Source organism: Cibotium barometz, chromosome 18, assembly GCF_041138505.1.
Source record: "Cibotium barometz isolate CiBa-2024 chromosome 18, ASM4113850v1, whole genome shotgun sequence".
Classification (NCBI taxonomy): Eukaryota; Viridiplantae; Streptophyta; class Polypodiopsida; order Cyatheales; family Cibotiaceae; genus Cibotium; species Cibotium barometz.
The window spans coordinates 20,012,502-20,040,485 of record NC_141063.1 but is presented as its reverse complement, the minus strand read 5'-3'; the positions used below and the strand labels follow the sequence as shown (position 1 = coordinate 20,040,485).

Genomic DNA, 27,984 nt, shown 5'->3' with positions numbered 1-27,984 from the left:
AAGTGATGTTCTTGTAGGACATGCTTTTTTTTTCCCCAGACTAGCCTTAGGCCCAAGATCCTCCCATAGTTACACCCTTTTTTTCCACCTGTAGACCCTTGTTATCTGCCCATAGGCGATGTCACCAAGGAAGTACCTTGTGGGATTTTGAACCCAGGACCTCCTGGTCCTAGGCAAACACCTTCACCACTTGGGCTATCACCTTATTGGCTCTTGTTGGACCTGCTTATGGTGAGCAATTGTAAGAAAGTAGAGCATTGTAAAGGGGGAATCTATCCCACACCCTCGAGAATGGGAGAGTTGCTTCACAGTCCCTAGTTTCCCAGGCTTCAGTGGAAGGGTGAGGTGCACCCATGGAAGGAAACACACAAGGAGTTTACGTCACTATGAAAAACTATAAAGTATGTATTGCTTTTGGAGTCTCAAGGTCAACTGTTACTTTTTTCTTCAGCTTCTTTGCAGATTATTTGATCAAGGCTCTCGAAGTCCTCGTACAATGAGGCTCACAGCTATGCATGTGGCAGGACTGTGGCTAGAATATCCTGCGATCACTGAATATTATATTGAGGAGCTGAAACTGCTCTCTCTTCATGGTGGAGGTATGTCATCTAGAAACGCTGCAGTAGTAGCTTTGGTCTATTCCGCTCTCTTGAGTGTTTGTTTGTGCTGACATTCCTGCTAGTAATGTTAGCATGAATTCTTAGCCTCAACTGTGAGGTGCAGAGAGCATAGATGAGGAGTTAGATGGGCAAATATCAGAAAATCCAGTGGCTGCTAGAGAATACTTCACATTGATGCAAAGCTCAGATCCAGAACTTGTAGAGGTAGGTTTTGCTGAAGAAAAATGTATGTTTCCATCAACTTGAAATGCTTGGATGAACTCTAATGTACTGAACATTTTAGTGTAACTTTTGATAACGTTGGTCTGTTCCTGACCTGTTGCAGGAGTTTAGGAACTCAGAGCTTTATGTTCGTGTTACGGTGGCTGTCCTGGTTCACAAGCTTGCAGAGATAGTTGAGAAACCTTGGCTTTCTGTGGAACCAGAGACAAGGCAAGCTGTGGCATGTGCTGCAAATTGTGGCAGAAAGCTGCTTATGAAACTGCTAAACTCACTGGTGAGTGAGCAGTGTGGTTAATAGTCTTGTTTTTTATGGATGCTGCTTTGGCCTTTCACTACATTGCAAGAGTGGTTAACATAAATTACTTGTTAGGGTTGTTTTATTGTTCACATATTCAGGGTACTAATATTAGCCTGAGTTCGAAAGGTGTAGGAGAATAATCCACCCATGCATCATCAGTTATGTAAGCCTCTCCCATAACATCTAGGCAGGTGGAGAGAATGTAGAGTAGACAGAGAGATTTGGGGCAAGAAGGCTGGCTTCAATGAGTCTATAAATACCTTTGCACACACACACTATGTGAGTGTCAGCATGCTATGTGTAATACCTTGCTTGGTTGTTAATATACTTTGTGTTTCTTTGTGAAACTTGTTTGTGCTCATTCTACATGTGGTTTAGTATTAATGATCATCATTTAGGTTTTCCTTTATGATTTTGATCATAGAGATCAGTACTAATTCTACATTAGCTTGAGTACTACCTCTAGGCAAGCTTCTAGTTCATGAGTCACATGATTGAACTAGCAAGCTTCATACAATCTTTGTGGGGATTTTTAATCTAGCATTTGGTAACAGAGCATCTTTCGTAGGCCTTCATTTGTATGTGGGAGGCATGAATGATTGTATGGATGATTAACTCTATGTGTGTGGGTAGCTTGGAGCTTCATAGGGCATAGTGAAGCAGTCATCTCTAGCCTACATGTTGCATCCTTTTGTGAGTGAAAATTGTCACATCACTCTTAGTGGAATTCATTGAATTATCTGTTTTTTGAGAAATTCAAAGAGAAGTAGGTTTGCATTGAATGTGAAGCCTTGAGAAATCAAAAGGTGATCTCCATTATCAGCAAGAGAGAGGTGAGGATTTCCTTAGTGATTGAATTCTTGGAGAAGCCTTTTGTGTTTCGAAGATTCAGTTTTTGAGAGGCTCCTTGCATTAATATCAGTGCAAGTCACAGAAAATCTCAATGCATGGGATTCATGAGGCAAACCAAGATGAAAGCTCCCTTACCCTTTCTATGTGAGCAGCAGAACCCATCGATGGTGGAGGCTTCAATTCAGAAGTGACAGAGTATCAATCTCTAAGCTATTTGGCTTGAAAGAGAATAACCTGTGTGATGGGCAGTTTAAGCACTGCTTTTTGAGCACTATCAGAGGGGCTCTCTAGATTGAGAGGAAAGCCCGTCTCAGGGCTCTTCAAATCAGAATCAAGTACAGAGGCACAGTAAACAAGGTTGAGGTCAAGTACACAAGCAATCTTCTACAAAAACAGAGAGCAAAGCTCATTGATGAGCTCATTTAAGGTCCAATTTGAGTCAAATCAGCAAAATGGAAGGGACTAGCAATTGGCGCAGCTCGAGGCAATTCGTCAGAACCTGACAGATCTGCATTTGGTGAACATCTTGGAGAGAATTTGAACCTCCGCGGGCCTATTTCTGCTCCTGTTTTGGTGGAAGGCTTTTTACATTATTTTGTGGTGCATTTATATGTCATTTTGGGAAGCACTTAGTAAAATCAAAATGTCATCCTCATATGAATCCACCAATATGAAGCCTAAGAAGGTAATCAAGGAAAACATAAAAGACAAACTAAACCTCAATACTACCACTATGCTAAGGATTCCTTCATGCATTTCTACTTTGAGAAAGGTGATGTGTTGGATGGCACCAGGTATCATACTTGGTGCATTAAAATGCATATGGCATTAAGAGTGATCGGGACCTTTTGGGGTATTGTGAATGGTAGTGAAAAAAAGCTAAGTGGGAGGGACCTTGATCTAATAAATAGATGTTTGACCAATGCTGATTGCAAGGCTTTGGATTTCGTCATCTTTGGGATGGCAAATAATCAGATCCATTAAGTTAGCTCTTTTAAGAGCTCTCATGAGGCTGGACAAGGCTCTATTCCATTTTTGGATAGATAAATGCTGTTGCACGTCCAACAAAGCCCTGCAAGTGAGGGGCAATGCAGGAGCCCCTGGAGCAATAGACGGCCATTGCGTGCTGGCAGCAATCCAACACAACGGGAGTGCAAGCAACACAGCTATTGGTCGTCAAGCAGTGTAGCCGGCAGCCTCTCAAGCGTAGCCAACCATGACCTGCAGGAAAGAAACTAAGAAGCAGATTTGAAGCGATACAGATAATCTGCCATGCTCAAATGTGTGGAAAAATGAAGGAAGAAAAAGGTTTACTAAAATTAAAATAAAAACCTTTGTTTTCAAGGTTAAATTAACCTTTATGCAAGAGCTTGTTCACATGGTCATGCCTGAATCAAAGGAAAATAGATATTTTCCATGTGTGATGCAAAGTTTGTGGATGCGATCATCATCAACATTGATAGAAGCATGTCATCAAAGCAATGTTATCAACAATCAAGGCCTACTGCCAAGTCACAAACCAAGACGGAGAGTCAAAAGTGTCAATTTCAATCTTAAAGAATTTGATAGCAAGATTGAAGTGTTCCTCAAAAGTGGAACAAAGTCCAAGGCAAAGTCAAAGAGAGATTGAGGCACCAAAAGGTGCAACAAGGAGAGGAGAAATCTCCTCGGGATTCATCTTCTCTAACGAGGTGTTGAAGTGAAGACTCTTCTAAAAAGGAAGAGGTGAAGACTTCTCTAAAGGAGAAGAGCATCCTCAAAGGATGGAACTTGTGTTATATCCACTAGGGCAAGAATGGTACCAAGTTAGATGTGTGACACAAACTAGAAAGTGTACTAGTGTCCACAAAGAGCACAAACCTGGTGTAGGCCACTCCTACATGGGGGTGTAGGCACATATAGCAAAGTTTTCATTAAGGGGGGGGTGTAGAAAATCAAAATATGATGAAGTGTGTGTAATGTTCAACTTTGCGAAGCTTGGATTTATTGAAATGTAAGGGTGAAAGACTAAGGTCTTATTGATGTAATGGGTGTGAAGTCAAGTGATATGAAGAGGTGCAAGTGTGCATGAGTGTGGGTGATGTGAGAAGGTGTAGATGTTGTGTGTTCATGTGCAGGGTGATAACCACCAACCACCAACCACCTTTATCTTCATCAATGTAATCATGCAATATTCTACACAAGCAATATGGAATAAATGTATATTTGTCTTCGTGCACAACCATGTGAGAGAGGAAGAGAGAGGCCACCGAATTCCCCCATAGATGTCTTTACATACTTTTTAGCACTCAAGAGTGATTGTCAATCTAGACAACATCAGAGGGAACAATTAGATCTTGGAAAAGGAACTTTATCATCTCATTGGTTATGTACACCCAGAGCTCGAGGCATGTTGGCCATGCGCACACATGAAGTCCTCAAAGAGAGGACATAGTTCCTATATGAGAGCCATACGCTCCTGCCCGAAAATCTTAGACCCTCTTCTCATCAGCTTCATGTTAAAGACATACTTGAGTGACACACAGCAACACCAACACGAGGTGGATTTGGCTCTATGTATCTAGTTGTTGCAAAAAAGGACACCACATGATAGCAAATACTTCTTTCATTGTATCTTACAAGTTACAATACATACCTGTTTTTAGACTGTCATGAATATTTTTCTTACCATATTCATGACTTTCACCTTATAGATAGATAGCATGTACTACTTTCTGGTCTCATAGACTCTTTTGGTCTTTTGTAGATGTGATAATAGTATTTCTTTCTACATGTCCAATTTGCCAATTCCACCCAAATTTCTTATTTGTCTTAATTTCTTCCAATCTCGCAAAAAGTTTTTATTCAATTTCTCCTAAATTTTAAGGAAATCCTCAATGTCTCCATTTTTTTCGAATTAGTCCAATTTTCCTCAAATTTTTCTAAATTCTCCAGTGGTCCAATTTGCCCAATGGCGTAATTTTGTTTCTTTTTTAAAAATTTCCCAATCTTGAGGTGTACTTTCTGTACTTATACAAAACACATTTTGAGAGTACCGTACCTAACCACCTTGATACAGTCCAAGGGACAACCCCAATTCGGCCAATTTACTGTAGAAAATATGAAAGCTAGAGCAGACTAGAAATGAAACAAGAACAAAAATGAAAGACAAAGAGTTACCTTGAGATGAGTGTAGACAAGACACAAGATTGATTGATTATTAATGTGACACCTACAATTTATAGGTGAGAAGTACAAGATTGAGTAGGCTCACTTATGGGATAAATGTAGAGGTGCCACATGGCACTAGACTCAAGACACAAAGACTCAACTGAAACTAGACTAGAGAAATAGTACACCTAGTGTGCACTTATTTCCAACACCCTCCTTAAGTGGACACTAGGAGGAAGACAAAAAGACAAGACTATGACATGACAAAAGATAAGACCAAGACAGAGAGACTAGACAAGGATTGAGAGACAAGCTAGAAGACAAGATGGACAAGACTAGAAGACAGACATAAAGACTGATAGACTGAGAGACAAGATATGAGAGACAAAAGATCCTGAGACACCCCTCCTCAAGGGATATCCTCATATGGGTCCACAAGGGTAGGGACAAGAGTGGATCATAGACAAGACACAGTCAAATTGATAGACAAATAGACAGATAGACAAGACTAGATAGACAGAAGACTGACTATAGAACTGACTGTAGACAAATAGATGGACCTTGAAGACATCCCCTCCTCAAGGGCAATCTCAGCCTCTTGGGTAGGGACAAGAGAGAGGTCAAAAAACATAATGAGTAAGACACTAGAACCCCTTCACCTACATCATCGGTGGTCAAAGTGGTAGACAAGAAAGGTGAAGTAATCAGAAAGCCCACTCCTCATCATGTGAGGAATGAACAGCAAGATCTGCTGATGTAGATGCTGCAGCAACATGGGCTGAGGTAGATGCAGGGGCTGATGTAGAGGTTTTAGAGTAGCAGTCCTTCTCCCGGTGATTATCACGTCCACAAATGGTGCATGGATGAGCCTTGAAGCAGTCCTTCTCCATATGATTAGTTTTTCCACAATGGGTGCAAGGCTTTCTTACCGTAGAACCTCCTTTCTTTGCTAAAAATGCAGTGTCAGTTACCTTTTGTTGTTTTGTTCTTTCCTCTTCTTGGAGAGCATTGATGATACCTTCAAGAGTCGGATTATTGTAATGCTTAAAGGTAGTGACAAGAGTAGCATAGGTGTCAGGTAGGCTTTTGAGAAGCACAGCAATAGCAATATCTTTGGAGATGGGGGACTTCACTGATGCAAGCTGAACCATAAGACTGCGAAAATAATTGACATGAGAGGCTATAGTAGCTCCCTCCTGCATATATAGATCAAAGAATGAGATCATAAGTGCAATCTTAGAGTTTTTAGAGCGGGGTCCAAAAAGGGTATCCAAAGTGATCCATGCTCGAGAGGCAGACTGTATGTCGGAGATGTGATGAATGTAATCATCTCCAAGACCGAGCAAGATGATAGCATAGGCTTTGTCATTCTTGGCAGTGGGAGCATAAGTGATAACTTGCTCGATGTCGGAATCTTCGGGAGCAGCATGGTGAACAACGTCCCAAAGACTTTCTTTCATAAGATGGCACTTGATTTTGATTTGCCAAGTATGAAAGTTGGACCCATTGAATTTGTCGACAGACATGAGAGAATGAGTAGAAGAGGCCATGTGGGAAGGTCTTACCTCTTGCTAAAATGCAAGGGCAGTGTCTATTCCCTTACAAGATTGCAGAAATGAATGAAAGAAGAGATCCAAACTGTTTTTAGAAGCCGGCTCTCTCACCACTTGTCAAGGCCATAGCATGTGACAGCCCATCGAAGCATGAGGAACTAGCAGTTTGCAGATATGAGGATAAGAAAAGGACTGACCAGCAAACTGAAGGATACAATGCACAGTACCTTGTAGACTCTTCAAGAGGAAACAATGGCAGAACTGAATGCAACAAATAGCTCGTTAACAGGAGGAAAGTCGATCTGCAGCTGCTTCTAGATGATGCGCACCCTTGAGTTGATGAAGAAGGCAGCCAAAGCAGCAACAGTACAGTGGGCTGTAGCAGTTCTAAGAGAGAGAACAGTAGAGCTGCAGGTGGGTTGCTACAGCAGCAGGTGAAGTTATGTCCCAATGCTGTGAATCTGGCGAGGGCGTGCAGCTATAAGAGGCGACGTTGGACAACAAATGCAAGTCAACGCTACACAACAAGTGTAGCTCAACGCTGGATAGCATGTGCAGGTCTACGTAGGGCAACAGATGCAGCTAGGCGGCGGCCTGAAGATATGGCGGGCAACACATGGGCTGCGCTGAACTGAGTGGGACAGCTTGGAGAGAATGGCGAAAGCTCATAGGAAAAACAGGGAAACCCTAAAACCATGGCTCTGATACCATGTAGAAAATATGAAAGCTAGAGCAGACTAGAAATGAAACAAGAACAAAAATGAAAGACAAAGAGTTACCTTGAGATGAGTGTAGACAAGACACAAGATTGATTGATTATTGATGTCACACCTACAATTTATAGGTGAGAAGTACAAGATTGATACCATGTAGAAAATATGATAGGTGAGAAGTACAAGATTGATACCATGTAGAAAATATGAAAGCTAGAGCAGACTAGAAATGAAACAAGAACAAAAATGAAAGACAAAGAGTTACCTTGAGATGAGTGTAGACAAGACACAAGATTGATTGATTATTGATGTGACACCTACAATTTATAGGTGAGAAGTACAAGATTGAGTAGACTCACTTATGGGATAAATGTAGAGGTGCCACATGGCACTTGACTCAAGACACAAAGACTCAACTGAAACTAGACTAGAGAAATAGTACACCTAGTGTGCACTTATTTCCAACATTTACTTAGTTTTGATAGACAAGAGAAAGATCAGTTTGCCTTTTTGAAATATATTTCCATGTTGGTTGTGTATGCAAACCTAATAATAGGCATGGGGAGGAAGGTTTTCTCTAATGTATCACGAAAACCCATGAACTTTTTTTTTCATGAGTAGATCCTTCTGTAGTAACAACGTGGTGCCACAATCTCCCACCCAAAGGTGGTACAATTGTGGCCGCAGTGTAGGGCTAGTGGGGATGTGAACTACTCAAGACCTCCCCTTTTTCTGAGTCAAGATTCCACACTACTAGGCACCTGTTGGCTGACACACATGAACTTAGGATAGGAATGCGAGACATTTCAGCTTGTACCCATTAGTGATTCATGATTTGAAGTGGAAAAGAATCTCTAGGGATATTGTGGAACCCATAACTAGGTGTACAATATGGTTTGATGATATTTTTTCTGTGATGTCTCTTAAGTGAGTTTTGTTTCCACGAAGAACTTGGAAACGTTTTATATCTTGCTCAGCTAACGTAAATAACTTGTCGAGTTCGTTTAGCATTGCCAACTAGTTTTGTTGGTGATTACTAGAGATGTCCTTTGGTGTAAGTATTCAGTTGCTACAAAAGACCCAAAGAGCTTATGAGACCATGAATGGTACAATGATACCATGGATATACACTGCCATGAAAACAGAAAACTGAAACATGATTCTATAAGCCTCGTGATGTGGCTATGGTGAGGGCATGTCATGTCGTCGGAGAATCTCATGGACTTTTCTCTGTGTGGTGGAGATCCAGTGCTTTGCGGCTGGTGTGGGTGGCTGAGGGCATGTCATGTCGTCGGAGAATCTCATGGACTTTTCTCTGTGTGGTGGAGATCCAGTGCTTTGCGGCTGGTGTGGATGCTCTTGCCATGAAGAAATCAGTGATGGATCTCTGGGCAATGTCTTATATGGGTTCGCTTTATCTTTCAACGTGTCTCTCAATAATCCATCTCTTTGTCGTCTAAGCTCTATTAGGTACATCCTGAGACATCTGTGGCCCTCATATTGTGTGACCCACCGGAACCCCTCCCAGAAGAGGCAGTGAAATCTCTCACGTATTTTACTATATGTTGGGCATTTGAACATGTGTTGGGCCTCGTCCTCATGAAGTGGAACATTGAGTCGGACATAACTTTAGAGGATCACAGCACTATAATATATGTGCTCTTTAGAATGCTATTGGATTGGAGAGGTTACTTTCCAACCGTAGACTAAATATGGATAGTCATTTTAAAACATGAGTTTCTTAGACCATTGGTTGGTGAGCTTCAAGGTGTAGTTGACTATTTTATGGAATTGGATGTTGTGGAAAGATGAGCCTTGGCATAGATCAGGATTGAGCTAAGATTCACTTTGAAGAATCCAAGTTCGGTCAAATATGACATCGCAGAATCTGGAAAGAATCTGTGGTTATGAAAATTGGCAGAATCAACAGATTTTCTCCTTAGTTTAATGGACATTTTAAAAAAATTTAAGGTAATCAATGTAGTAGCCTATAAATAAGATTCACCCCAAAGCGTGAGGATTCATTGGGTGTTTCATGTTAGCATATTGAAAGAGAGGTTGGGAAAATCTTGATTTGAATGAACTTGTTTCAGTTGGATGATTTTTTTTTTTTCCAGAAAGGAGACTTCTATTAAGTATGAAAAATGGAGATTTCACACCAAGCAAGGTGGAGATCTCAACCAATGAGGAACCCTGTGCTGCCAATAGGGTCCCAAATGAGAGGATGTGAAAAAGATACCAATATTCCACTCTCTCATAAACTAGCCGCGCTTCCTCTCTGCAGTCCTCAAAGATCCCTGGATTCTGGCCCAGGTAGCCATAATGGTGTGAATAATATCACTCCAAATCCTGCAAAGACACTGAGAAACAAGAACGGGAGTACCCTCAATGGCCTCAGTGCATCTAGCCTTCCAAATATTCCAAGCTGAGTTGCTAGCAATAATCTCCCCAGAACTATCTAACCTCTGTGCCGGAGGGACAAAGTGTGAAAGTGGCAAATCTTGAAGACAACACTGCCGAGCAACTCCTTTCCTAACCATAATGGCCAAGCTCTTGTCAGTCCCCTCGAATCTCAGCTGAGACCCAGACTGTTTCAACCAATGATAGAACCAAAAGAGATGATAGCATCCCTCTTAATCCTACCGAAGAGGTGTGCAATCGCAGACCAAACCCTCTGTGCTTCTTTGCATTCCCATAAACAATGGTAAACTAACTCCAAAACTCCTACACATCTAGGGCATGCTGGGCAAGCACCAGTAACAGACCTCCACTGATTGGTGCCCAGACCACCATGAAGGGAAATCCAGATAGGAGAAAATCTGTGGCTTCCTATAAGAATGCCACAATCTCCGCCAAAATACCCTCTGAATGTCAATCGAAATGCTGTAAGACTCCCAATGGAGTCAAAGAGTCTGAATGTGTCCCAAGATAAGATGTCTGGCAGTCCACACCGTATAACTGAAAAAAGGCATGCTTTTCAAAGGGTTACAAGCATCCTTCCACTCCCACTCACCAGGGTCCCAATGCAAATGTCTGATAGGGCAGCCACCATATAACCAAAGGCTAACACTCTTTGTGCTCATCCCTATTGGGGGGGGGGAGGGGGTCAACAAAGGTGTGCTTCCCTAACCTGCCAACAACTCTAACTGGACGAATCTAGGGGCCCTCGATAAGGTCCTGCACATCACATCTCTCCAGCTGCCATCTATCGTGTACAAAAAAAAAGACTGGTACATCATCCTTCCTAGGCAAGGAGAGACCCATAACCTAAAAAGGAACACCTGTCCCAGAAAAAACCCCAAACCAAGAATGATGACGACCTTCCAAAAAAGATCCAGTAATCCAGTGGTTGGGAATGGCTACATCAATCTGTGCAATCCTTCGGCTAGAGCCTCTCAAATGCTACGTGAAATCCAATCTCTGCACCTCGGTGAGGCTCTGAAGCCTCTTCCAAGCCAGCATTGTGGGGCATAGGGTCTCCGAACCAGCCCAAAGAATATGCATAGCTGCCCCAAGAGGCCTACCATGCACATCTAAGATCAAATCATTCCACATAATAGGCTGCCGGTTAGCTTCCTCCGTTGAACGCGGGGGGATGTGTACCAAAAAACTCCTCAGGCAGTCCCAGGCCCATAGGAGAGACCTTACCAAGGGGGACGAAGGGGAGCAGTAAACTACATCCGAAAAAATAAAGCATGAGCTGAGAGTCCAATCGCCTCCGCGAACAAGGACACAATTCGTGATCTGCTGCATGAGAAAGTCCTTCCACGGCTCAGTGCCTGGAAGAAAGCCCCTAACAACAAGCTTACAGAGCAAAGCCTTACATTGCACGTGAGGGTCTATGATATTCAATCCCCCTTCCTTCTTAGGCCTGATAATGGTTTCCCAAGCAACTCTGGCCGTGGTGTGTGCATTTCCATCAAGCCTGACCAAAGAAAGTTCCGAATAAGGCGACGAAGCTAGCCAATGCAGTCCTTATGAAAATCTAGCATGAAGCAATAAACCAAGCCGTGGCTAGCAAAACTTGGTCAACCACCAAAGCTCTAGAGGCCAAGTCGAGCTTCCTCCTACGCCAGTGATGAAGTTTGCTTTTAATGCTTAAGAGCACTAGAGCAAACTGTTGTGCAGGGGAGATATCAACACCCACCTTACAACCAAGGTATCTGGCAGAGCATCCTTTCTCAATCCAAGTAAAACCAACATCTGTACCCCAATCTACAAGAGGAGAATCACTGATCCAAAAACCAACTGATTTATGCCAATTGATAGTAGCTCTTGCTGCCAAACAAAAGGCCTCCAAGGCTGTCCGGAAATCACATAAACAAGCATGTGAAGCCTCAAGGAACAACGCTGTATCATCTGCTAAATCAGAGTCCAAAAACTCTTGCTCTGTGCATAAAGGCAGCCTGAGACCCACAACACCAGGGGCAGCCCGAAGAAAGCTGCTCATAGCCTCAGCTACAATGAGGTACGATAAAGGGGCGAGGGGAGTCAGGACAGCCCTGCCTTACCGAACGGGAAATCTAAAAACGCTCGCCGTGCCCCCCACAAGCTAAAACAATGCTATGAGCCTCCGTGTATAGGCAGGACACCCCTCTGATCCGATTTTGGGAAAACCCCATTTGTGCCATAGTGCCCTCCAAAAAATCCGAATCCACTTTGTCATAAGCTTTTTCAAAATCAAGCAAAAGAATGGCAAGAGGCTATTGACTAGACTTTGCCCACTCGACAGCTTCCCAGAAAGTAAAGACGTTATCAAATATACTCCTTCCTTGGAGGAACCCATTGTGTGTATCATGGATAGTCCTTTGGAAAATCGGCTAGAACCTTATACTCAAGGCTTTAGCTAAGATCTTATATGTAGATCCAAGGAGAGTGATGGGTCTCCATTGCTTGATGTCAGTCTTGTCCCCACTCTTGGGGATAAGATGAATCAGCCCCTCCATGAGGTATGGCGGCATCATACCCGACAGCCACATTTCCTGAAGGGCAACAGTGATAGCATCTCCAATATGATCCCAAAAAAGAATAAAGGCGGCGGGAGAAAGACCATCATCCCCTAGCATGAACCACTGGAAAGAGCATGCAATGCATGAAGGAATTCATCCTTCGAGAAAAGGGCATCCAAGGAAGAACACATAGCATATGTAATGAGCCTGGGCATGCACTCCCAAACTTTATGCCGTGCCACATCTCTTGGAGGAGAGATCACCTCTGCAATCAACAAAGACCGATAAAAATCTGAAGCAATACCCCTTACCTTATCAGGCTCAATCTGAACCTCACCTTGTGAATCTTGCAAGTACCTCACAGAATCCCTAGGACCAGAAGGTGTGGCCAAAAAGCATCTTACCAGTTTTGCCACACTGAGATCTATCCAATTTGTGTTCCTATCAGCATTGTGCTTGACTTTATACACCCACTTACATCCAACTGCCTTCTTTTCCTTAGGCAAAGGCACTAACTCCCATGTTGCATTTGCATCCAATGCTGCCATCTCCTCATCCATGGCATCTTCTCGTTTCTTATTTCCAATTGCCTACTGAAAGCAAGTGGGCTCAACCTCTTGTATTGCCCTCCAAGGCCCTGAACATTCCATGAGACGATTCTCATGGAAGAGAAGAGGGTTTGATCCCCGATCTAAGAAGACGATGGGCAGCCTGAGGATGCCTCTCATAATGTTGGAGGACGGGATAGTCCATGTGGCAAAGTCCACTTACATGCCCTTGTCCAAGGCCCTGCACAGTACCTGCATATGTATGAGAAACATGTGCGCCCTGCGGGGCATCAAGGGCAATGGCATCATGCTGAAAATCCTGCAATACATGATCCCCACTGCGCTGAACATCCTGCATATCGCCCCCTCCAAGTAGAGAGGACTCAACAAAATCATCCTGATCTGATATATCATCTCCCTGCAAAGATGCATGAGCTGATACATCCCTCTGCCCAGAAACATCATCTATGTGAGGTACAAGATCCGAGGAGGTCTTCCCATCAATCGCACCAAGGGGGCGGGCGTGAGAGACAGCTCGCCACACCTGGTGGACTGTAGGACGAGAAGGATCCAAGGGAGGTGGCGCCTGGGAAGCACGCTTGCGAGGCCTCCTGCGACCCCAAGCCCAAGAGCAATCTCGAGCAAAGTGACCCTGTTGGTGACAAACCCGTCACTCATCGGGTTTACCTGCAATCTCCATACGTTGCTTCAAAGGGCCACAAGGGCCCAACGAAGACCTGGGAATCTGAGAATAATCGGGAAACGGTTCCGGTCTTCCTCAACAGGGTCAAAATAGCTGGAGTAGGGAAGAAAGAATATCTTCCTCCGGCCCAATGGCAAAGGGCTGCCCTTCAAAACCTCTGAGGCTGCGTCCTCAGAATCAAAATCCACTTAGAAGAAACCTCTTCCAAGCAACCTAACATCTCGAAAGTGTAGAGCGAGGTCGGAGGGCAGAGCCGCCAGGACCCAATCCTGAGCCTAGAGACGGGACGGGTGAGATCCAAAGATTCTGGCAATGAGGGTCGTTTTGGAGTCTTTCTCTATTTTGGCGTAGAGGACCGCAAGCTCGGCTTCGGAAAAAACAATGGTTCGCCCGCGGCCGAGAGAGAATGATTAGCCATGATGCTAATCGAAGAAAAAGGCCGACTTGAATCCGGATGAGGAGCAATCCGAACCAAGGGAAGGAGGCAGGTAAGGAGGCGAAGGAAAGGAAGGGAGGGTGGAAAAGGGAAAAGCAAAAAGGAAAGGGAAGCAAGGGGGAGGGGAAGATGGCTAGACACATCGTGGAATAACCATACTAAAATTCCTCTCATTCCCCTTATGGTTCTCACTAGCAATGAGAATGACATCTACAGGTTCTTCAATGCCTACTCAACCTCAATTTTCAAAAGTACTTCAAGAGATCCCAGTATCTGAGGAGGAAAGGCCTCCTATTACTAAACAAGTTCTTGCATCAATGTCAAAACGTCTCCAGGAACTTGCAAGTCCTATCCGTGAATATGAAAGCATATTACCACCTTGAATCCTCGACTACTCAACAACATCAACAACCAAGTGCATCCCAAAGCAAGAGTCCCCAGTGGATAAAAGCTGGAGAGGATGGCTATACAAAGCTTACATAAGCCTCCGTGAAGTATAGGGATGACCTCCGGAGTAGGAAGAGGAGTGTTTTCATAAAAAGCCTAAATCTTTACCCTTCACATTTCACTCCCTCACAAATTTCATGTCCATATCAAGAGGGAGCCTGTTGGAAAGGGCTAACCCATGACAATCTACCTTGCACAAACCACACATGTGGATATTGGGCTCCAGTGGTTTGTGACGCTAGGGTTTGGGTGACGATCATGGTCGCAGTGTTGGTCTAGCCTCTAGCTTAGGGGTGCTCTAGATGGAGCTATGGTTGAGAGGTGAGGTGCTAAGTCACCATACCCATTGGTTTTTGTTTGTGAGTTTGTCTTGTAGGAGCTACTTGGGAGTAAGGGGTTGTTTCAACTTCATAGAAGATTAAATAGAAGAAATAAACAATGAAATTAAGCTAATCTTAGTCCAAAACCTTTCTCTTCTCTTCTTGTGCTACACGTTTTATCCACTCTTGCGCTCTATGCTCTGAACTCCATTTTGTATTCCTATCTATGTCATTCTCCAAGCTCATTCGTTCTCTTCTCCAACCTCATTCTTTCTCTTCTCAAGTTCTAATGAGCCACAATGAATCTAAAAATCTGATGAACATCCAAGAAGGAAAAAAAGGCTTAATGGAAGGGTGAACTTTTATCTGCTGTCAATCGATGAGCAAGATAGCATACTTTAAACACTTTCATCACTGAACCCTGTATCTTTATCTCCACTTGCTTTTCGTACTTCAAATCGATGCTGTCAATCGATGAGCAAGATAGCATACTTTAAACACTTTCATCACTGAACCCTGTATCTTTATCTCCACTTGCTTTTCGTACTTCAAATCTCACCAACTTATTCACTCCATTGTGAAGTTTGGTGCCAACTCTCATGCAAGAGAAGCTACTTTAAGCAAGATTTACGAGTACAAGCAGTGCACATGCAAAATTCAACACCAAAAACAGTGGACACTTAGCAAGGAGACAAGATAATGGCTACCCAAGAGCAAGAAAGATGAGTAAATAAAAATAATCGCATTTTTCACTTTCTAAGCACTAATCACATCTAGAGCACACCATAGGCACAAGAAACGTTTCATTGTTTTATCTCTATGGACGAAATGGACACGTTTTGAAGTGACATGTGTCGAATCAAAAGAAAAATGTGGAAATTTTCAACAAGTGGGTGTGAAATTAGGTGCAATTGAGACTGAAGTATGAAATTGGGATTTATAAAATGAGAAATTGAAGCGCTAGCGGAACACTTCTAGGAAATTTCAACAATTGGGAGTGAAATTAGGTGACATTGTCCAAGAAGTCGAAATCGGGCAAAACGGTGTTTCCACCATTGAGGTTGAAAGCATGAAATTGGGATTTATAAATTAGGGAAAAGTGGGAAATTGAAGAGCTAGTGGAATATTTGTAACTAATTTCAACAGTTGGGTGTGAAATTAGGTGAAAATGACCAAGAATGGCAAATTTGGGAATTGTTACACTGAGTCACAAAAAACATTTTGTTGATCTCATTGTTTCGACTTTACAGGTTTTTTAATAAAATTGGGATGGAGAGAAGAAGAATAATAAGATTAAAAAAAGAAAAAACAAAATGGCATTTTGGTTGGGAGTGTTTCATTTTGTTTCAAAATGTTTCGTCTGTTTTCTTGTGTTTACCTTGGGTAGCCTAGCACCCTTGCACAAAAGCAAGCAAGGGCATGAGGCCACGTGGCTCACACTCAAGCGTTGGACGAAGCTTAAAAAACGTGGCTCACGCTAATAAAAAACCACACGACGTTTTTAAAAAAAAGCTATCTGCAAATAACTCTTCCCTTGCGGAGACTTTCCACCTGATTGCAACCTCATGCGCCTTTCCCTTCGCTTACGTGCACACTGACCCGCAACTGCCCCCCTCTATGCTACTCCTCCTTCCCCATCTCCTTTGTTTCCTCTGTCTGCTTTTACCTCAGCTTGGCTGTACTTTTACCATCTGCTCTCGCCTCACCTTGGCCATGGTTCTTCTGTCACTTCCCGGCTGGAATTTGGCTGTCTCGAAGGCTTCTTGCGCGGTGATGAACGCAAGAGGCAAGCTTGCTGCTTGAGCGAAGGTGAGGTTCTTGGGTTTGAGAGCAAGGAGCTTCTCTTCCACTATTGTATATTGGTTCAAGGACCCAAAGCGCTTAGGCCCATTCATCACTACATGCTCTTAGACGTCCCCAGAAACCTCGTCCCCTTCCTTCAAATCCTTCACCTCGCTGCCAACCTTAACCACAACTCTGGCCACGTCGTAGCCCGAGACATGGTGCACGCCTGATGACGCACGTGGGTGGGTTAATGTACTGCATGCGCACATAGCAGTTTGATAGGAAAATTAAGAAGTATAAGCAAGTTGTTTGTATTCTGTGAGGGGTCAAATCTTACTGGGAGCTCAACTCCTTCTCCCCTTGCGCAGACCTCGCACCTAACTGCAACCTCGTTTCCATCCTCCGACAAAATCCCTTTGTACACAAGGCCAAATCCGTCGCGGCCTAGCAACTGGGCTTGGCTAAAATACCGGGTGGTGACACTAAGCTAGCAGACACTCTCTCTCTCTCTCTCTCTCTCTCACAGACCAGGCCACTGACAGAGATACACATAGCAGTATGGAACTGTAATGGTTCACTATGGGTGCAGCCTGGACGACTGGAGCATGTTATGGAGGGGAGAGACATCATACTTCTGACAGAGACACATCAGAGCCCAGAGAGAGGGCTACCTCGAGTAGAGGGATTCCAGTGGGAGTAAGCATACAGGAGGACCACACGCCAGGGTACCTCGAGAGGGTTGGGGGGAGTAGCAGTCCTATTCAGACGAGAGCTACAGGGGAGACTGAGAGTGGTAGCACAGGATCCAGAGGCCAGATACATGTGGATCAGCTTACAGCTCTCACAGGACAGGGTTATATACATAGCTCTATGTTACTTTTCTCCATCAGGATCCTCCTATGTCATTACAGAGGACATGCCACAGGAGGAGGAGATAGGAGCCTCGCCATACACTTGTCTGTCAGAGGAGATTATGCATTATTCTACACTAGGGGAAGTATTTCTTACGGGCGACTTCAATGCCCACACACAGAGCAGACAGTGTGAGGTGTATGACTATGATGACATGGAGATCCTCCACCCTGTGGATCCAGAGGAGATAGGGGCTAGTCGGGCATCAGAGGACACTGGACCAGACAGAGGACATTATGGGGACCACTTACTAGAGTTGGGAACCAGGCATCGTCTCGTTATTTATAACGGGATGCTACAGTGGCCGGGATCAGGAGGACTGACATGCTTCCCACATGGGGGTCATACACGGACCGGAGGCACGGTGGTAGACTTCATTATGGGGTCTTTGGAGGCATCACAGCTTGTCACCTCATTCTCCATTCCACCTCGTCCTTGGGGCAGATCATACATACTTGGCATTTTCACTAGCCGGATCACCAGTATCACCAGCCCCCCACATACCGACGCCACACACTACCATCTACTTCACACATGACATGGCAGACATATACACTGGCAGAGTAGAGGATGGGCTCCTACTCATGGATCCCCTGGCATCTATGGATACCATTACAGCCCAGCTCGCATCACTCCTACACACGGCTGCATTACAGAGCTTCCCATATCGTGTACACTCAGGAGAGCCTGCGAGACCTGGGACTATGCCCCAGAACAGATGGTATGATGACGAGTGCAGAGCCCTATACTCACGACTCCGCATACAGAGAGCCTTGGGAGCCATCACAGAGCAGGAGTCGAGGAGAGAGATGAGGAGACTTACTCGCCGCAAAAGGCGGGCCTTCGCAGAGATGCAGGAGCTAGAGATCTTTCATTTCTTCATGAGTAGAGATAGCCCTGTCTCATGGCGGCACTTCAGAGAGCCCCGGACCCCGACACCTATTGCAGACCCACAGACATGGCACACATATGCAGAGGGTCTATACCATGCCCCACAGCAGCCACCTATACCTCAGCCACAGGAGCCTCGACCTACCACAGCTAGCTTCTTTACCCACTCGATGGTACAAGAAGCTATCCACCGCCTACAGCATGGACGGGCCGCCGACCATATGGGCCTGCAGGGTGAGCATCTCATATATGCAGTAGATTCTTTAGCTCCTTTTCTTGCACACCTGTTTAACAGGGCACTAGCAGAGGGTTTGCCTGCGGAGTGGACGATGCACACCATTGTGCTGATTCACAAAACAGGGGATATGCTCGATCCGAGCAACTACAGGACGGTTATGGTTGGCCACGTGCTGGCCAAACTCTATGGTGCAGTGCTGGAGCAGGAGCTTAGCTTATATGCTGAGCGAGCAGGTTTACGCTCATCAGGGCAGGCAGGCTTCAGGAGAGCTTTCTCTACCACTGACCATGTATTCACTTTGAGATGTATGATTGATCAGGCCAGAGTGAGGAAGAGAAAGCTCTATTGCTGCTTTGTGGATTTCCGCAAGGCATTTGACACAGTACCACGAGAGAGGCTCTTTCAGCGCCTGCAGTCTCTTGGCATACCAGCAGATATGACATGGGGCATCTATGCATTATATGAGCAGGTTTTTGGGCGAGTCAGATGTCCAGGAGGTATGTCCGAGACTATTGCTAGCACCATTGGTGTGAAGCAAGGATGCCCACTTTCCCCCACGCTATTTGGGTTATACATTGATGAGGTGGCTAACTTCATTACACGGGGAGGCGGAGATGGAGTTGATTTAGCAGGTACCTCAGTACATATTATGCTCTATGCTGATGATATTGTATTAGTGTCTGAGTCCCCAGGTGGTCTACAGCAGCATCTACATGCACTCCATGATTTCTGCACACAGAGGGGTCTTACTGTGAACCTTGGGAAAACCAAGGTTATGGTCTTTCATACATCGAGACAGGGCAGGAGTCAGCTGACATTCACTCTCGCAGGATGCCAGGTGGAGGTGGTGACATCATACGTGTACCTAGGGGTTACCTTCTCTGCAGCAGCCACACGCTTTACCATGGGTTCAGCAGCCAGAGCTAGATTGACACGGGGATATGCAGCATTGGCTATGCTAGAGAGACAGTGCCACCAGGCGCATTTTCAGGAGCCCCGGACGAAGGGGTGGCTATTTGACACATTAGTCACACCGGCATTGATGTATGGAGCAGCAATATGGGCGCCAGGCCTTGCTACCCATTGGTGGACACAGATAGAGAGACCACAGGCCCTCATGATGGCACGCATGATACGCAGCAAACCGTCAATACCTCATGACATTATCCGAGCAGAGTTTGCTGCGCCTCCTATGATGGTAGAGGCCATATTTCAGACTATATGCCTGCTAGACAGATTCAGAGAGATGCCACAGGACAGATTATCATACAGAGCTTTTCAGGCATCTAGACAGTTGGCTGAGGCAGGAGACAGAGGATCATGGTATGCACAGGTCACACATTGGTTCTCACAGCATGGCCTAGACATGGATCATCTACCACCATTCCAGTATGACAGGGATGCACCACATATCCGTCTCTCTCATAGTGAGAGGAACAGAGTATTGAGACAGGATCTATGGCAGCTCTATACACGAGAGACATGGATATCGCCTACACAGCCTCTTCCACCGAAGATGCTATACTACAGAGATCACTTCATGAGTATCACTGATGATGGATTTATAGAGAGGCCTAGATACATGGAGGGCTTTTTACCACACGGCTCCCGAGTGGCTATTGGTCAGCTCAGAGTTTCATCACACCGATTGGAGATTGAGACTGGCAGAGCAACACGGATCCCCCGAGAGGAGAGGGTATGCAGATTGTGCAGAGAGGAGGTGGAGAGTGAGGAGCATTATGTATGCAGATGCAGAGCATATACAGCCATCAGAGAGAGATATCCCATTTTATTCAGAGAGCCACATTCCCTACGCCAGATCTTTGAGGCAGCAGACCAGCGCATACTGGGGAGATACATTCTAGACATACAGCGCCACAGAGAGACATTATTAAAGGCTCAGACAGCTCCAGAGGGGGGGCGACAGACACAGATTACTACATTTTTTCAGAGATCCATACCCCTCCCAGCCCCTACACGGCAGGGAATTACTCTCCAGAGAGCAGAGACACTTAGAGCCCGCAGGAGACAGAGGACACCTGGCTTTCGGACACCACGCCTATACCAGAGAGAGATGACAGAGATCAGAGCTCAGTTTCACAGAGAGGGTGCGGAGCGACTGGCTCGCTTCAGAGCACACCCAGGCATGTTCTTCAGGGAGCTGTGGACACCCCCTTCACTGATGTATACCATTTTATACCCCCAGTATGGTACAGGATGGAGCTAGCTAGGTTGCATATCATGATTGTATACTCCATGCATATAGCTTTGCATTCTCCTAGTAATAGAGCTCCATCCCCTGCACACCCAGATTCAGCTTTTTTTATTCAGTACTTTTTCATTTTGTTGGGATGACAGAGGATACCCCATACATGTACTCCGATTTGTCTCATAGGCCGAGTTCGGTCTTTTGGAAGACGTTAATAAAATCTTTCTTTCTTTCTTTCTCTCTCTCTCTCTTTTGAAGACGTTAATATAACATTTCATTTCATTTCTCACACACACACACACACATCATCATTAAACCCAGGTGCACTCTATGCTCTAAAGCTTGCAAAACAAGATTGTTTTTTTTTTAATTCTTTTACCGCATTTTGTGTGAGTGCTTGGGTAGCATCCTTCGTGTAGTGTAGAGTATATTTGAAATACTCGAATGAACATGAATTTAAAAGCATTAGTCTGAGATCCGCAATCGATGAGCTTGAGCATGTTCTTATGTTTTATGGGGATTCAAAAGTACCTCGCAAATTAGAAAATTACAAATTCATTACCACATTGGAAAATGAGTTTTGTATCATGAATCAATACGTAGGACTAATGGCCGCCTTCATTTTGGTCCACTTTCGATATCGAAAGTGCTATTTGGGAAACGGGGGAAGGACACGTTCTCCTATGTTTATAGAATTTTGAGGAGGACCGTGCCAACTCTCCACCATACTTATGTATGGTTTTTTTTTTTCTTCTTCACTCACATAAACGAACACGAAAATCCTATGACTTGATGAATGACTTGTAACTCAGATTCAAATGTGGTAATGAATTTGGAATTATCTACCTTGCAATGTACTCTGAGATCTCTATCGATGTCCATCGATTCCTCATGTCGAATATAATCATAGCCTTGATGTTCATGCTCGTTCGAGCTCTATAAGCTACTCATATAAACTTGAGAAAGACACACATACGAAGAGGACGTGCTACAAAAATGGTATGGGTTGCAGTGTCCATTTTCATTGAAGCGCTTCAAGATGTTTATACGTGAACGGAAGGACACACATTGTTTCAAAGTACATTGACAATGCACAGGTTCAAGCAAGCAAGAGGATAAGGGTACCCAAGCATTCTAGTTTGTGTTTTGTAGGGACAAAACGGGTTTTCATGTGACTATGGAGCACATTTGTCTTAATAAAAGCCAAATTGGTTTCCATCATTTTAGACCTAAGCACATCTCTAAGCATACCGTTATGCCATTCTAGGCTACCAAGCTAGAAACCACGCAAATAGTCATTGCAATATTGGAATCTTTCTGGTCTTGACCATTCACTAAAGCTCATGAAGTTGTGGTTATTTATCAAAGTTGTGAAGTGTTCAAGAAAATGCTCTTTCTATGACATTTAATCTGATTTATGGTTGATATGAACACAAAGTCCCTAAAACTAGTCCTTAATACACAATTTAACAGAAAGTGAGGTTATTTATTGCATTTGAAACATAACTATTTTCTTTAAATAACCCTGTTTCTGTAATAGTGGGAGAAGTGGGCTATAAGCACATCATTTGGGAGTTTCTTATGCATTTTTTACTCTTCTACCTAAAAACAGGATCCTATTTCCATAATCATAAGATACCCTAAAGGGGGGGAGGGGGTTTTCCAGATTTTGTTCCTAGTGTAAAGCACATAGTCACTAAGGCAGTGCTCATCTGACTGGTATTTGTTACTTCTATCTCCTATACAAAGCATTCTGCGCATGCACAGTTTCTTCACTCATTATTAGTCTCTAGGATACCTGTGGGATTCTGCCACGTGTAGGAACCAAAAATTGGGGCAATGGCTCAACTTAATGTGTGTAAGATAGGAATCCGTGAACTAAAAAAAGTCCATCTTCTCTTTGGTGTTGTCTAGGAATTGTTGGTCTAGTGGGTGGATGATTGCCTCCCGAACATAAAGATTAATAGGGGTTTAAACATAATTTAAAATCATTTACAGAAATAACTGGTATCCAAGGTGGATTTATGTATCAGTACCGAGTCATCAATGTTTGACACAAGTTAGATTTTATATTTTTCTTTTATGCCCTGCTTTTTTAAAACACGATATGCACAACTAGGCCTGTAACTGTGATGACTCTGCTTTAAATTGCTTTGATTGTTTAGTCTAAGGATGCCTAATTTTTTGTTTCAAAGGCAAACGATGCAGATCTATCCAAAGAGCTCTACAAGAAGAAAAGTGCAGTAAGTAAATTCTTTCAGTTCTTGCCGAGCCAGCTCTAAGGTCTGGAACTGTGTTTGAATTGTGGGAATGCAAGATAGAAGTACCTTTTTATTTTAGGAATGTAGTCAATGCATGACAGTGGTTTCGATTCTGCAGATCCATAGGAGAAAAACTCGAGCATGGCAGATGGCATGCATTCTTTCCCGATTTGTTGATAATGATATTGTCGGGGAAGTTATGGGGCTGCTGCAAAAGTGCTTACTTGTAAGATTTCTTCTCTGATTTCTATCAAAGTAATGAAGCGACACTATTATCACTAAAAGTGGCTTCATGAGGTCTGGATGCCAGAAATATTGGTTGATGTGGCATGACCATTGGATGTGTGGGGACAGCCATGTATCCCCTTCAAATGCATGCTGGATGAGCAGCAGATAAAATGCTGCCTCACCCCCATGGTCTACAAAATGTAGGGTGGCATTACTAGCTCGGCCAGCCTGCAGACACCCATCCTCCTCCAATCATTTTAAATGCCCGCTCTGTTTTCTTTTACAAAAACAAAACATTTTGTCTTTTTCGTGCCTTGGCATCTGGCCAGCTTCCCTGCATGTGAAGGTGATGTGCTGCCAGTGGCCATCTGAGCTCATGAAGTACCCATAAGGTCTATGCTTATGATGCATTTTTAATGTTATTTTGAAAGGAAACAGCACGGCTATGGTGGACCCAATGTACGGATAAAACTGTCTTGCTTTCGAATGTACCGTCTTTTTAACATACAATAATCTAACCTGTTGTATGATGTATGTCCAGAAAAACAATTTACCCTCTGTGCGGCAGTATGCAGAGATTTTTGCGATTCAAATTTGCCTCCGGTTTCCTCACTTGGTAAGACTGAACCAAAATTCAAGCTTTTTCAGTCTTTCAAATGGAGAAGCCTGTTGTGCACGACAGTGGATCAGAGTGTTTTTGTGTGGAGAAGCCTGTTGTGCACGACAGTGGTTCAGAGTGTGAAGTGTTGCTGTGATCCATCTATGGGGAATCCCTGTGTTTCTTGCGTGTGTTCTTCTGATATGTGTATGCCCAGGTCTAGGTCTCAGGGCTGTTGAGACCTTGTTATGTTATTGTTCATTTGAAGCAGACAGAGTGTTTGGGCTTTATTCGTTGTCTTGAGGTTTTGTGGTGAGATATGTGCGGTTTTGGATGAGTTAATGGAGATGAAGCTCCTGTATGTGTGAGTCTAATGACAGGGGACCTGATTCTGAGTCAGAATCAAATGAGATAGTGTACAGAGTGTGTTTAGTGTCAGCTGAGCATCAGAGTAGTCAGCTGTGGTGTTGGGACCTTGCTATGGTTTTAACTGAGTTGGTGTGACGTGTTTGTGAGTCTGGTCTGACACTTTGGGAGTTGTCAGCTGACAGCAGTTAGATGGGATAGTGGGCTAAGTGTAGATCCAGAGTCAGCTGTGAGTCAGCTGATGTCAGCACAGTGTCCATTGTGATGTGACCTTGTGTGGTTTGAGTGGTTTGAGCATCTGGAAGTGTCAGTTGACACAGAAGAGAGAGAGCATGTATCAGTTGGATCAGTTTAGTGTATTTTGTGAGGTCAGTCATTTCGGAGGCAGCTGTGGGTCAGCTGAAGTCAGTAGAGATCCTGTAATGTGATATCCTGATCAGTTTGATGCATCCTATGGGTTTAGAGTTGTCAGCGGATACAGTGGAGAGGTAATCTGACACAAAGGTCTGTTTACTCTATTTCGGACAGCCAAGACTGTTTCAGATTGTACAGTCGAAGGGAGCCAGAGAAGTGTGAGCTGAGGGCAGCAGACTGGTGCAGAGAGGTCCTGAAGCAAGAGTTTGAGGTGAGTTGACAGTGGAGGACAATCTATCGGTCAGGAGGATGATTTTTTGTGTGGGGACTAGGGGAGGACTTCGAAAGCAGAACTCAGTCCTTTTTGTGTCAGCCAAGAGCTGTTTTGGTCAGCTGGAGTCAGGAGAGGATTTTTGGTGAATGATCAGAGCTTTTGGAGGTCAGTGCTGACCTGGGAGGACAGCTGGAGGAGGCAGCTGGACCAGACAAGGAGGTTGGGAGGGTGTTGAAGTGTCCCCTTGAGTCAGCTGGAGGGCTGAGGACAAGTGCAAGTCAGATTGGTGCCCTTGGAGCTGGAATTTCAGTGTCCCCAATTTTGATCCCACTATGTTTTCTTCTTGTGTGCCTGTTGGTGGTGTATAGAGGCCATCACCCAGCCACCACACAACGTGTATGAGCCATAGCCCTCTGCAGGGCCTTGCCAAAGTGCTCTCAAACTTCAAAACTCGGGGATTTCGATATTTAAGTATGATATGTGAACTTGCATGTTGTAATGATTGGGCATTGCATTGGAACCGTCTAGGTGACTAGCAGAGCAGGGACATGCCAAGTGATAGCATGCCAGGATTACAAGATGTTTACTCTCCTAGGGGCTTTATATGGACCATCTATCACTATTTCATTACAGTCTACTGCACAATGGACATCAACTGGCTCATCTCCCCCGATTATAGACCCTTGTTACATGGCGGAATCCACCACAGCTTCTCATGAAGATGCAGTTCTGTCGGGATCATTTTCTGCTCATATATGATGATGGATTCATTCAGAAGCCCAGCTGTCTCTGCAGACACATGCCACATGCCATATCAGATAGATCGGAGTTCATCACATTGCGTGAGAGTAGAGACTGGGAGAGCAGAGGGCATTGCAAGGGAGGACACGATGTGTAGACTCTGCTCTCTAGAGGTTGAGACGAAGGAGCACTACCTTTTCAGATGTCCAATGTGGTATGAGATACAAAGGAAGTTCCACTGCCTCTTCAAAGATGGCTTTGGCCCACTGTCCCAGGTTATAGACTTTCTAGACCAACACTGCCTGGAACTCTATGTGATGGAGTTGCACCAGCATAGAGACCAGGACTCAGGCTCCAAACACTTCACAGCCACTCACTTCTAGTTTCTCTCACTCGACCCAGGATGGAGGCACTCATCGACAATCACGTGGGCTGCCAAATTCCAATGAACTCGTCAGACAGACCGGGGATTGCACATTAGCCACCGATCACTCCGCCTCTTATGCAGCAGGCCAGAAGTTTGAGGCCTATTGGGCTGAGGCGGTCCTCCATACAGCAGCTCCAAATCAGAGAGATCCTCTAGAGACATAGGAGCTCCCTGCCACATTCAGCGGATGTAGAGAGCTTGTAAAAGTGATAGATGCTATGCCCAGTTTGTTTTATCTTTTTAAATGATACCACTACTTACATAAATTCATTGTAACAATTTTGGTCTTGAGACCCTTCGGCCTTTTGTGTGATGTTTATATACTTTTTTCTCTTTTCTTCTTTTTTTTTTCATTTACAAATGTGGAGATGTAACTAGCATAGAATGGCTTGTGGCTAAAAGAGACAGAGGTTGGGTGGAAATGCCCTTGCTGATCTCCAAATGGACCCTAGTAAAGGGGCCAGAGGGTTGAAGGTGAAATCCTTTGAAGGAAGGTGACTTTTTTGGGGGGGAGAACATTACAGATCAAAATTGCCATCAACAGATGCTACTGGAAGCGCACATGGAACAAACACTCAAAGCAAGTTTAATTTTTTGTTTAATCTGCAACACATGCACACGCATTGGGAAGTTAGTGGAAGAGATTTGGACCTCCACTTTTGCAATTACATCTACCTATCATCAACGTGGTAGTGTCTCTGGCTCATCTGTTGGTTTGAGTGAAGCTCATTGTGCATGTCAAAGGGAGTTATTGGTTACACAGGGATGCCCTGAGTGTTGGTACAGGAGGCCATGCAAGGCAGAGAAGAGGTAGTTCTGGAGACCATTGGCAATTGCTACAATCTGTTGAATGTCTTTCTATTTTCAGAGAAGATCTTGAGTCCCTTTTAGTTTATCTTCTGATTATTGGAGTTTGCATGTGAGATGTGCTTTTGTGTGTCTGGTGGAAGTTAAACTTCTGACCTGTTGATATCAAAATTTGTCTATGGCAGGTACAGGAAAAAATAGTTTCGGCACTTGCTGACTACAATATGAAAACACAGGTAAGACTTGTTAGCTCCCACCTTAGAAAACTACACTTGTCTAGTTTGTTTGTCTATGTTGTGCATCCATGAGGAAGAAAGAGAAGCTGGCCATCACAGGCATAGATATTTGAGATAATATACTTCCTCTTATTTGAGATGCATTACTAGCTAATGAAGCATGGCGTAATTTGAAAAACGTTTTGATGTTGCATCTATGTATTTCTGGATTTGAATATAAATCTATTCTGAAAGATCCAACATGCGACTTGCTAAAAACATAATGGGCTGCGAATGTATTACAAAATCAAATAAAGCTGATGGTGCTTTTGATTATAGAAAAAATCAAGCAAAGATAGAAGAGAAAGAATGAGCTAAAGCCGCCTTTCGAATAATTAATTTGGGACTACTTTTCATTGCTGGGGCTAGAGATTTGGCAGGATAGTGGTTATGTGCTCCTTTCACACAGGAAGTACAGTAGAAGATCTTGAAACGTTATAAAGTGGATAGATGCGAAAGTAATGCTACCTCATGACTGACCCAACTTAACAGCTACTAAGAAAGGATTCGGCCCTAATATGAATACCAAATAACTTATTGCATGTAAATCCATTAACATGGCTGGATGTAGAAGTATTGCTACTCCAATGGGCACACATCAAAAACTGTTACGAGAGGATTAGGACCTGACATGAATGCCAAAAACCTAATTGCATCTAAGCCAAATGTTTGCTATGCTGATGAATTCTGATCTTTTTTATTCCATGAAAAGATATTTATATTTTTTGAAATGAAAATGTCCGCTCATAAGCAGACTACAATCCTCTGCCTCTGCCATTTTGGGGATAGAAAACAAAAGATACCTCT

General features: G+C 44.0%; 1 protein-coding gene across 6 annotated transcripts in view; it reads left to right on the top strand.

Moving 5' to 3' along the window:
- The window catches only part of LOC147629048 (tRNA/rRNA methyltransferase (SpoU) family protein), a 276,989-nt gene that overhangs the window by 236,782 nt on the left and 12,223 nt on the right, over positions 1–27,984 (top strand). For all 6 annotated transcript variants that reach the window (XR_015267878.1, XM_086812261.1, XM_086812260.1 and 3 more), the window contains 7 exons: positions 452–599; positions 724–824; positions 946–1,116; positions 23,042–23,089; positions 23,226–23,333; positions 23,877–23,951; positions 27,088–27,138. Coding sequence is in view for 5 of the 6 variants with exons in the window: in XM_086812261.1 (XP_086668387.1) it covers positions 452–599; positions 724–824; positions 946–1,116; positions 23,042–23,089; positions 23,226–23,333; positions 23,877–23,951; positions 27,088–27,138 (702 nt within the window). In the remaining variant the exon portion in view is untranslated. The remainder of the gene's footprint in view (positions 1–451; positions 600–723; positions 825–945; positions 1,117–23,041; positions 23,090–23,225; positions 23,334–23,876; positions 23,952–27,087; positions 27,139–27,984) is intronic.